This window comes from Plasmodium sp. gorilla clade G2 (assembly GCF_900097015.1).
Source record: "Plasmodium sp. gorilla clade G2 genome assembly, chromosome: 9".
Lineage (NCBI taxonomy): Eukaryota > Apicomplexa > Aconoidasida > Haemosporida > Plasmodiidae > Plasmodium > Plasmodium adleri (nom. inval.).
In genome coordinates this window covers 166,185-178,212 of record NC_041701.1, presented here as the reverse complement: position 1 = coordinate 178,212, position 12,028 = coordinate 166,185, and the positions used below count along the sequence as shown (strand labels likewise).

Below are 12,028 nucleotides of genomic sequence, written 5' to 3'. Positions count from 1 at the left end.
ATTGTTTAACAATTATAAATATAATATATATATATATATATATATATACATATTAGGGGCATTTTTTTATTTTTTTATTTTTTACTTGTATCCATATTTTGTATCCTTTTTTAAAATAATTAAAATATTTGTAATTATTCAAATATTTAAATATATATATATTATTAATTTTGAGTGTATTCTTAATGTAAGTGTAAATGTAAAACTTATCTTTGTTAGTTATCAAAATTATATATTTAAAAAAAATATATTGTACCTGCTTGTGTACGGTATTTATATTTTATATAAAACTATAACAGAAATATATATCAATTTGTCATAATTTTTTATTATTAACCGTCAACTAGCCAGACCAAATTTATAACATAAATATGATATAAAATATATTTATAGTACAATTCACATATGTAATACATACATATATATATATATATATATATATTTATATATTTATAATTATTTTTTTCCCCTTTTTCTTTTTCTTTTTCTTTTTCTTTTTATTTATATATTTTTATTGTCATTATGGCTAAATTGTCATTAACTATTAACAATGTTGATGATAATTTAAAGCGCAAGATTAAGAAGGCAAAATTTGAGGGTGTTGAGGATCTGAAACTTAAAAATAGAAAGCTTACCATTTCGTATAATCCTAAGGTTGTGGATTCTTATGGTGTAATTGAACGTATAAAACATTTAGATATTAATGGTGACATTTTAAAGGATGATACTGATATAAGTAGTAAAAAAGGAAGTAGTTTTATTTTTTCAATGTATAAGGAAGAAATAGAAGACGAAAATGTTGTTAAGAAGACGAATATATTTGATAATAATGAGAATATGCAAAATATACATAATAATATCGATAATAATAATAATAATAATTTATATGGTGTAAATGATAGATATAATTACGATAAAATTATTTATAATGATAATAATGAAGATAACAATTTTGATCAGGTATACGATATAAATAATAGGGTTAATAATTATTCTTATCCAAATGGTGAAGATCTCTATGAACAACTTGATAATGCCTATGAAAATAAAAATTATGAAGAGAATTATCAAAATTATGAAATGAGTTCTCAAAATTATAAAGAGAATTATCAAAATTATAAAGTGAGTTCACAAAATTATAAAGATAATTATCAAAATTATAAAGAGAATTATCAAAATTATAAAGATAATTATCAAAATAATGATGAGAATTATAAACCTTATGGGGAGGATTATCAAAATTGTAATGTGTCTGAAAAAAATGAAAATATAAATTCAAATTATAATAGCACAAATAATAAAGGAGAATTATATGATATCAATTATTATCCTAATCAAGTCGAAAAGGTTGAAGAATCAGAAGGTGTAGAAGAAAATAGGAAAAGTAGTAAATTTAGCGTTTTAAATTTATTTAATAATATTAAAAAAGCAAAGGATAAGAAAAAAATGAAGAAGGAACTGAAAAAAGATTATTTAAATGAAGATTATAATAATTTAGATAAGAGTATTTTATTATCTAATGATACGTATAAGGATGTCGAGAATAAAAATTATAATAATAGTAATGATATTTATAATAGTAATAATAATTATTATTATGATTATAATGAAGATAAGTTGAAGAAAAAGAATTTCAATTTCAGAGACTATGAAAGTTATAGAGATAAACAAAATATTTACATTTGTGAATTAAAAATTTATAATATGACTTGTGATAATTGTGGAAAGAAAATTATAAACTTCTTAAAAGATAAGAAATTAATTTTAGAAGGAAATAGTTATGCTACAGAAAATAAAATAAAATTAAAAATAGATATATCATCTGATATTATATCCTGTAATAATAATGTAAAAATGTTTGTTAATACAATTATGAATGAAATAAAAGAAAGTGGATTTAATAATGATTTATTAGATCTTTATAAAGATGATAAGAATCGTTGTAATTTATCTGAAATAACATTATATATATATAGAGATGATATAATAAAATCATATAAGTTATTAAAAGATATTAAAGGTATTAGTAATGTAGAATATGATTTAAAGAAAGAATATATTTACTTTTTATATGACCCTGAACTTGTTGGAATACGTTATATTTTAGAAATTTTAAAAAAAAAAAAAAATGTTGATGCTTATTATGATGAAGATAAAGAAAAATATTTTAGAAGTAGTCAAAATAATGAAACAAATAATACCTGGAAATTAATCGAATTGTCTATTTGTATTTTTATAAGTATTATCATTATTGTTTTGAATAATTACCAAATGAATATGGGATCTATGAATAGTTTTTATTCTTATACAAAAAATAATTTCAATAATAGTAATAAAATTCATAAGGATAATATCAAGCATCCTTCTGTTTATAACAATATAGGAAAAGGTACTATTGTTGATCAACCAACATTAGATATATATTTTGAAAAGGTAAAAAATCAAGAGATGTTAAATGAATATATTAATAGAAATAGTCGTCGTGATGGGAAGGGAACATTTTTTATTAATTCAAATTTTAAATTTAATAAGAAAAATAAGGATTCTGATGTAAATAGAAAATTAGTAAATGATAATATAAAGAAAGGGCAAATTTTAAGTGATAAAGAAAATCAGAGTATGGAATATAATAATACTGTCAATATGGTAATTGAACGGGTAAATACAAGTCATTATAATAACCAAAAAGGTCATAAGGACTATCCATTAGATAATGGGAATAATGTGTCTAAATATATAGAACATAGAAATTCAGATAATATGAGAAAGAATTATTTATTGAATGAAAAAGATGATGATGATGATAATAATAATAACGAACAAAATCTTAATAATAATAATGGCTACAATAAGGATGATAATTATGATGAGGAACATTATGATCTTATCCCCATTGATGATTTCAAAAAAAAAAACGATATATCAGAAAAACAACCAGATAATAAAAAAGGTGATAATACAAAAAATACATATTCTCGTTTTAGGAAACATGATAATACTAATATAAAGAACAATAATAATAAAAATGACTCCGATGAAAATAAAGAAGATAATAATATAGATGGCATATATATTCTTAAACAAAAGGATAATAAAAGAAAAATTATTAAAGGTGAAGAGGAAAATAAAGATAATTTTATATTGAAAGGAGTAGAAAGGAATGATGAAAAGGTTGAAACTGAAATGAGTGATAATTTTTCGAATAATGAGGAAAAGTCAGATAATAAAAATTCAAATGAAAAAAATCATAAGAATTATAATTCTTTGAAAAAAAAAGAAAAGGAGCATGACAGTTCAAATGATGAGGATAATGCAAATGATAAATTTTTGAAAAAAAAGAAAAGAAAAGAGGAAAATAATGTAGATTCAGAAAATATGGAAAGCGTTGGCATATTGAAGAAGAAGGATGAGAAAGATATTGAAAAAACAAATGACGCAAATAATATTGGTGATATTGTTTTGAAGAAAAAGGAAAGGAAAGAGGAAAATAATGAAGATGAAGAAAATGTGGAAGGTGCTAGCTTATTGAAGAAGAAAGAAAATGAAGATAATGAAAACACAAATGACGTAAATAATGTTGGTGATATTATTTTGAAGAAAAAGGAAAAGAAAGATGATATTAAGGAAAATGAAGAAAATATGGAAAGTGCTAGCTTTTTGAAGAAGGAAAAGAAAGATAATGAAAAGACCAATGTTGCAAATAATGTGGGTGATATTGTTTTTAAGAAAAAAGAAAGGAAGGATGATAATAAGGAAAATGGAGAAAATATGGAAGGTGCAAGCTTATTGAAGAAGAAAGAAAAGAAAGATGATAATAAGGAAAATGGAGAAAATATGGAAGGCGCTATATTATTGAAGAAGGAAAAGAAAGATAATAATAAGGGAAATGGGGAAAATATGGAAGGCGCTAGCTTATTGAAGAAGAAGGAAAACAAAGATAATGAAAATACAAATGACGCAAATAATGTTGGTGATATTGTTTTGAAGAAAAAGGAAAGAAAGGAGGAAAATAATGAAGATGAAGAAAATAAGGAAGTCGCTAGCTTAATGAAGAAGGAAAATAAAGATAATGAAAATACAAATGACGCAAATAATATTGGTGATATTGTTTTGAAGAAAAAGGAAAGGAAGGACGAAAATAACGAAGATGAAGAAAATAAAGATAATGAAAATATGAATGACGAAAATAATGAGAGTGATCATTTTTTGAAGAAAAAGGAAAGGAAGGACGAAAATAACGAAGATGAAGAAAATAAAGATAATGAAAATATGAATGACGAAAATTATGAGAGTGATCATTTTTTGAAGAAAAAGGAAGAGGAATATAATAACAGTCCAAATGAAAAAAATGAAGAGAATGAAAATTTTCTAAAAAAAAAGGAAAATGCTGATAATAAAAATACAAATAGCCAAGATAAGCAAAATGTTATTTTGGTAAAAAACAAAAAAAAGAAGGATGATAAAAATTCCAAGGAAGAAAATGATGAAAGTGATAATTTTCTGAAGAAGAAAGTAAAAACAGAAGATAAAAATACAAATGATCAAAATAAGCAAGATGATATTTTTTTAAAAAATAAACAAAATGAACATGTCAAAAGTTCACATGGTAAAGATAACCAAAATGATGATACATTTTTGAAGAAAAAAAAAATAAAAGATGAGAATGATAATTCTAAAGAGGGAGAAAATGTTAGTGTGCTAATGTTATGTAAAAAAGAAGATGGAAATAAAGCCACAAATAAAAAGTGTGATACAAATAAATCAAATGATACCATAGATGAAGGAAACCTTCTGGTGAGTAAAGAAGGAGACGATAAGGATAAACACGACGATAAACATAGTAAGAATGAAGAAAATCAAAATAACTCATATGACGAAACAGAAGAAGATAATTTTTTGATTAAGATGAAAACAGAAAAAGATGAAAACAATACGAAGGATGAAAAAGAAAATATAGATATGAGGAAAAATAAGAATATTGAAATAAGCAATGAAGAAAATAATGATACATATAAAAATGAAAAAAATTTTATGAATAAAAATAATACTTATAATAATTCACATAATAGTGAAGAAAATGAAGAATCTCATTTTTCTTTTAATACGTTATTTTACAAATTAGCTAATTATAGTATTTATTTAGATATGGACAAAAAAATTGTTCAAAGTTCCTCATTAAGATTATTTTTTATTTTTGTATTAAGTTCTTTTATATATATATATTATGGATTTAGTTTTGTCATGAATGGATATAAGAATTTAAAGAATAATATGATTAATATGAATGTTTTAATTTCAATTAGTTCCTCTTTTTCATATTTTTATTCTTTATTACTTTTATTATTTTGTTTAATTTTTTCAATTGATATAAATGGTATTCCTTTATATTTTGATTCATCAGCATTGTTGATCTGTATTATGAAATTTGGGTGTGAAATAGAAAACTTTCTAGTTAGTTTTTCCAAAAAAAAAATGGAGGATTTATATGAAAGTACGGCAAAAAATGTATATGTATTAGAGAAAAAAAATAGATATAATCAAGAGGAGGAAGGGAAATTTAATAGTAATATAAAAATAAAAAGTATGTCTAATATAAGTAAGGTATTTGGGAAAGACAATAATAGCAATAGTATAATAGCAAATAATCAAATAAATAGTAATGATATTCTTCAATCTGTAGGAAAAGAAAATATAAAAGTTGATACTTTAAAAAGTAATTTATCCTTTTCAACTAGTTCCTTTTTTCTATCAAACCAATTTTTATATGAAGATGAAGAAATAAATAAAATTTTATCAGAAGATATGGATATAAATATAAATGATTATAATATAAATAGTTACCCTGTTCAGTTTATTCAAAAAAACGATATATTAATATTTTATGAAGGGGCAACATTATTAATTGATGGTATAAAAATTAATAAAGGAATTTCTTGTGTTGATGAAAGTATGATAAGTGGTGAAAAAAATGTTATTAAAAAATATAAAGGAGACAAAGTATATGCAGGTTCAAAATGTGTTGAAGGAGTAGTAATAATATATGTTAAGGATATATCTAAAGGAAATTATATTGAATATGTAAAAAAAACATTAGATGAAATAAATTGTAAGAAAACTAATTTACAATTATATGCAGATAAAATAGCTAGTATTTTTATACCTTTCATATTAATATTATGTATTGTTGTATTTTTCATTTGGTTTATTTTAACATTCTTTGATATAGTAAATATAAAAAAAGAGAATTATTTTAAATTAAATCGTTTTCTTTCATGTGTTTTTTTTTCTGTACATTTTTCATTATCTATATTATGTGTGGCATGTCCATGTGCAGTTGGTTTGGCTAGTCCTTTATCGATAGCTATAAGTTCTTATATATGTAGTAGTATTGGAATAATTATAAAGAATATTAATATTTTTGAAATTTTCTTAGAATGTAAGCATTTTATATTTGATAAAACAGGCACATTAACAGTAGGAAAACCAGTAGTAAATAAAATATACATTTCAAATAATATTGATTTGTTTATTGATCAGTTATTAAAAAATAAATCAGGAAATAATTTATCTGTAAGTTTTAATGATAATAAAAATTCAAATCTTCCCGCCTTGGATCGTGTAAAAAATGATGAGAAAAAAGCAAAAAAGATGAATAATAATATGAAAGATAATGTAAATAATTTATATAGCACAGTTTATTCCATAAATGATCAACCATCAAATGGTTATCATAGATATGTGAATAATTTAGATGAACAAGTATTAGAAGGAGACAAAAATATGATGAAAAATAATACCCTAAATTTTGTTGAAAAATTTTCATGTTCTAATAAAAATGTGAGCTTTTACTCTTTCACTACGGAAAAGGAATATTTCAAAATAGAAATTAAAAAAACATCAAGAAATAAAGATAAAGTTAAAAAAAAAAAAAAAAGAAATATAAAAAATGAAACAAGAAATAATTATGATGGAAGTTCTTTAAGTGGAGATAAAAATTATGAAGATGATCAAAATGATAACAATGTTTCCAATAGTTGTATGAATGAAAAGAAATCCATTTTAAATAGCATAGTTTCATTTATTACAGACAATAATAAAAAAAATAAATATAACAAAATATTAGATAATACCTTAAAGGAACATTTTATTAATAACTCAGATAATTATTTTTCATCAAATGATGATTCATATTATAGTGAAACTACTAGTAATGAAAATGAATATAACAAATATAATAATATACGAGGATCAAATAATATAATGGATGGAAATGATAATTTAGAAAATATGTCTTCACCTTTAGAAGAAGAAAATTCATATATGGAAAAAAGTAGTAATTGGCTATATCTCTTTTTAAGTTTAAGTTTAAATATTGAAAAATATAGTAATCATTTATTTGCTACTTCTATTAATACATATATAAATAATAATTTTTCTATTAATGAAGTATTTGATGTTAATAATTTAAAGAATGAAAAGAATCAAGGCATTAGTTGTATAATAAATGATCTAACAATAACTATTGGTACTTTATTTTTTTGTTATACTAAATATAAAAATATATATTGTAATAAAGTACCAATTGTTGAAGAAAAATTAACAGTTAAAAGTATGGAAAGACATATATATTCATGTGATTGTAATGTTCATAAAACATATCAGTATTTATATAGCTATTCGAATAGTAAAAAAAATGAAAGTAATAACATAATTTTTATGTGTATTGAAGGAATTGTCGTTGGATTTTATACTCTAGTAGACAACATTAAACCTGAGGTTTTTGAGCTAATCAATTTCTTGAAGAGAGAGAAGAAAAAGGTATATGTCTGTACAGGTGACAATTATATGAATGCTCTTTATATATCTAAAATATTAGGTATCAGAAAGGAAAACGTATCTTCTAATACATTACCCTTAGAAAAGGTTCAATTTGTGAAGAAAGTTCAATCAATGAATGACGGTAAGTTGGATGATATATATAAATATATGTAATATATATATATATATATATATATATATATACTATCTATTTTTATTTTATTTTATTTTATTTATTTATTTATTTATTTATTTATTTATTTATTTTTATTTTTTTGTATTATTTTAGGAAAAGTTTGTATGATTGGAGATGGAATAAATGACTGTTTTGCCTTAAAGACGGCTGACCTAGGTTTATCCTTATGTACTAGAACTAATGTTGTTATGGATAGTGCTGATGCTTGTATTGTTGATAATAATATAAATGTGATAATAAAATTATTTGAAATAAGTAGAAAAACCTTATTAGTAATAAAATTTAATTTCCTCTTTTCTTTTTTTATTAATATATTTTTTATATTATTGGCTAGTGGAGCTTTTTATTCTTTGAATTATGTTTTTTCTCCTTTCCTTTTTACATTCCTAATGTTTTGTAGTTCCATTATAGTTATATTATCATCACTTTCATTAAAATTGTAAGCAAATATAATTAGCTATAAAAGCGACGTCGACGCTAGAAAAATTATAATGCATATATGTATATATATATATATATATATATAATGATATTCATATATTTATGCACAAAATAAATGATTTTTTTTACTTTATTTTTAATATTCAGGCTTCTCAAGGATATATGATATGTGAACTAATGGTAGTAAATAATATAATGTAGAGGAACGAAATATATATATATCTCATAAAAAAAAGTAGGGAATAAATAATATTTCATCTTGTTAAATATATTATTAATTTGGTTCAACAACGTAGATAATGCTTTTGGACATATTCATATATATTTGTGTTGTCTTTTTATTTTCCCCAAATATATATATATATTTATTTATTTATTTATTATTTTTAAAATAAATTTATGTTCATATTAAATAAAGCATAAAGATTTATTTTTGTTTCTCTTTTTTTTTTTTTTTTTTTTTTTTTTCAATTTATTATTTTCTAAAAAAAAATTCAAATAAAAAAAAATATTTTAAAATAAAAGACCAAAAGATATTATTTAACATATATATATTTATACACACATATATAAAATTTAAAAAAAAATGAGAGAAAAGAAAAGAATAAACAGGGTATTATTTATTAGGATAATCTCTATATATATATGTATTGTAAAAAGGAAGAAGAAAGAATAATAAATATAAAATAAAAAATATATGTTTTTAAATATTCAAAATTTACAATTTACTATTACAATATTAAGTAAAATAATTATGAAGGAATAAGAAAATATTACTTTTTTTTTTTTTAATTTTTACCATAGTATGATACATTTATAATATATGCATAACATACATATATATATATATATATATATATAATATGATTAAATTAAAATTTTTATAGTTTCTGTTTTTTGGAGTCGTTAGTATCATCGTTCAATGACCTCTTAGCTCTATGTGAATTATCATTGTTATTTGCTATAAGTAGTTGTATTTCTGTCAATAGAGGTGTGATATCTGTAGGTTTAAGTGGGAATATTTTCATAGCTGTAAAATTAACTCTTTCTATACCATTATAAGCTTTTTGATTAACTCTAACAACAATTTTATATTCTTTATATAAGAAATCATAATTAAATAAATAATCTAGTGTATCTTCATCTAGATTTTTTAATTCTTCTGCTTTTTTTCCTAATAAATTAAATCCTTCATCTGAAAAAGCTCTTAATATAATAGATCCTGAAAAGTCCATAAATAAGAAATTAAAAGTATAATTATAAAATGGTTTAACATTATTTTCATCACAGTTCATACAAGAATAAACAATACTATCTTCTTCTTGATTATCAATTTCATTATCCATATTATTATCATGTCCACTTGATAAAAGTTTTTTTTTACATTTCATGCAAGCAGGATAATAAAATCTGTGTTCATTTTCTTTACTTTTCCAATATATTCTTTTAATTCTCCCTATAAGTGTATATGTACCTGATATTTTAGATAACACATCACTAATATCACTTATAGCATAATGTTTATCTGGAATTTGTGTAACATCATTAGATAAAATATTTCTCATATTAGTAAATTGTTCATATTTACCACTATTATTATACCACTGTGATATTTTAGCGCATTTGGCTTGTAATTCCTCATTTAAATTTTCCATTTTTTCTATAGAACTAGTAACACCAAATGTACCATTTTTCATATCATTCCAATTTCTTATATTAATATTAGTAAATATATATATTTCATTTTCTACAATTTCTTCTTTTATTAAATTAACATTAGAATCCCAAAATGATATTTCAAAAGAATGTTTTGTATCGTCAACTATAATAATATTTTGTTTAGCTATATCATTACCTTGTTTTGTTTTTAAATTACTTACTGTTCCTATATGTTTAACTATACCTATTAAATCAGCTGTAAATGGTGTTTCTTTTGTAGCTATTTTGATATCCCTTAAATTCACTAGAGATATTTTCTTTTGAATCTTTATTTCTCCATCATCTTTCACTTCATGTATTTCACTATCTTCATTAAATGTTAATTCGTATTTATGTTTTACTGTATTGTATTTGGGATTTGCTATAGACACTCTACCTTTAGAAAATATATACACCTTCTTTAATTCAATAGCATTAAACCATTTATCTGCAGAACTACCCCAGAACTTACAAGATATTGAATCTCCATGTACATCTGTGACATCTATACTGAAGAAACTGTTATTGTTTTTGAAAGTAGAAAGTTTAGTTTTATTTACTACCTTGGCTTTTATTATCCATTTGCTAACGTATGTAGTAATTTGACTAATACGAAATAATAAACTGCATAAAAAAAAAAAAAAGAAAAATTAAAAAAAATTAAAATTAAAATTACAAGGAATTAAATTTTTATTTTTTTAAATTTAAGTTTTTAGGCAAGAAGTGGATGCCCCATAATGAATAAAACAATATATATATATTATATCTAGCCATATGTATACGCACACATATATATATATATATATATATATATATTTATATGTATTATGATAAACGTAAGGTAATACAATAAATAGTTTAATGAAAAAACATAAACCATGAAAAAAAAATAGAATACACAAATATATATATATATATAAACTATATATTTATGTATATATTTATTTTAATTTATTTATCATTTTTTTTTTCAACATTTTATTATGGTTATATAACAATCTAATTTAATAGCTCTATGTAATTTTTAAAAATAATTTATATCTTATTATATACTTACTCGTTCTCACTCATTTTGTACAATTCATTAAGAAGTCTGCGTTATATGTTTATATATATTTTTAATTTTTGAATATAATCAAAACGAAAAATATACATATATATAATTATATATATATATATATATAAGGATAGTTTTTTTATGGTTTATATATATACATAAATAAATATAATAATATATTACTTTATATAATATATTATTATCAAATAAAATTTTCAATAATATATTTCAAAAAAATAAGGAAAATAAAAAAGTAAGAAAAAAAAAAAATAATGAAATTAAGAAATAAAGAAAAAATTATATACACATAAAATGGATGAATAATTGTATTTATAAAATATATAAATAATATATACAATAAAATCATATGTATAAATAATATAAACATATATATATAATATTATAATATATGTATTTTATTTATTTATTTTTTTTTAATTATATTACATATTATATATAATATACCAATTTTTTATTTTTTTTTTCCTTTCTTTTCTTGTACAATAAAAAATGTATTGCAAAAAAAATACTTAATCAAATTTTATTTATATTGTTAATAAAGAAAATTATAAAAAAATATATGTATATAATATTAATATATATTTTTTTTGAATGTTTCAAGTATATTATTAATATATGTATGCAGTAAATAAAAACATAATCTACATTATAAAAAGTAATAAAAATTAATTTTTATAAAAAATATATATATGTTTATATTTTATTATTATTTTTATGAAATATTGAAAATATTTGTAATATTATATATATCATTAAAAACAAGAAAGAAAAAAAGATAAAAATATATGAATACATAT

General features: G+C 20.8%; 2 protein-coding genes across 2 annotated transcripts; one reads left to right on the top strand and one right to left on the bottom strand.

Moving 5' to 3' along the window:
• Positions 1–522: 522 nt before the first annotated feature.
• PADL01_0903900 (copper-transporting ATPase) lies at positions 523–8,621 on the top strand (the record flags this gene model as incomplete). Its single annotated transcript, XM_028681701.1, has 3 exons — positions 523–7,960; positions 8,108–8,453; positions 8,603–8,621. 3 exons carry the CDS (start codon positions 523–525, stop codon positions 8,619–8,621), a joined length of 7,803 nt encoding a protein of 2,600 aa, XP_028538053.1.
• A 715-nt stretch (positions 8,622–9,336) lies between these two features.
• On the bottom strand, positions 9,337–11,224 carry PADL01_0903800 (replication protein A1, small fragment; the record flags this gene model as incomplete). Its single annotated transcript, XM_028681700.1, has 2 exons — positions 9,337–10,777; positions 11,211–11,224. The coding sequence occupies 2 exons, from the start codon at positions 11,222–11,224 to the stop codon at positions 9,337–9,339; spliced, it is 1,455 nt and encodes a 484-aa protein (XP_028538052.1).
• Positions 11,225–12,028: the final 804 nt, after the last annotated feature.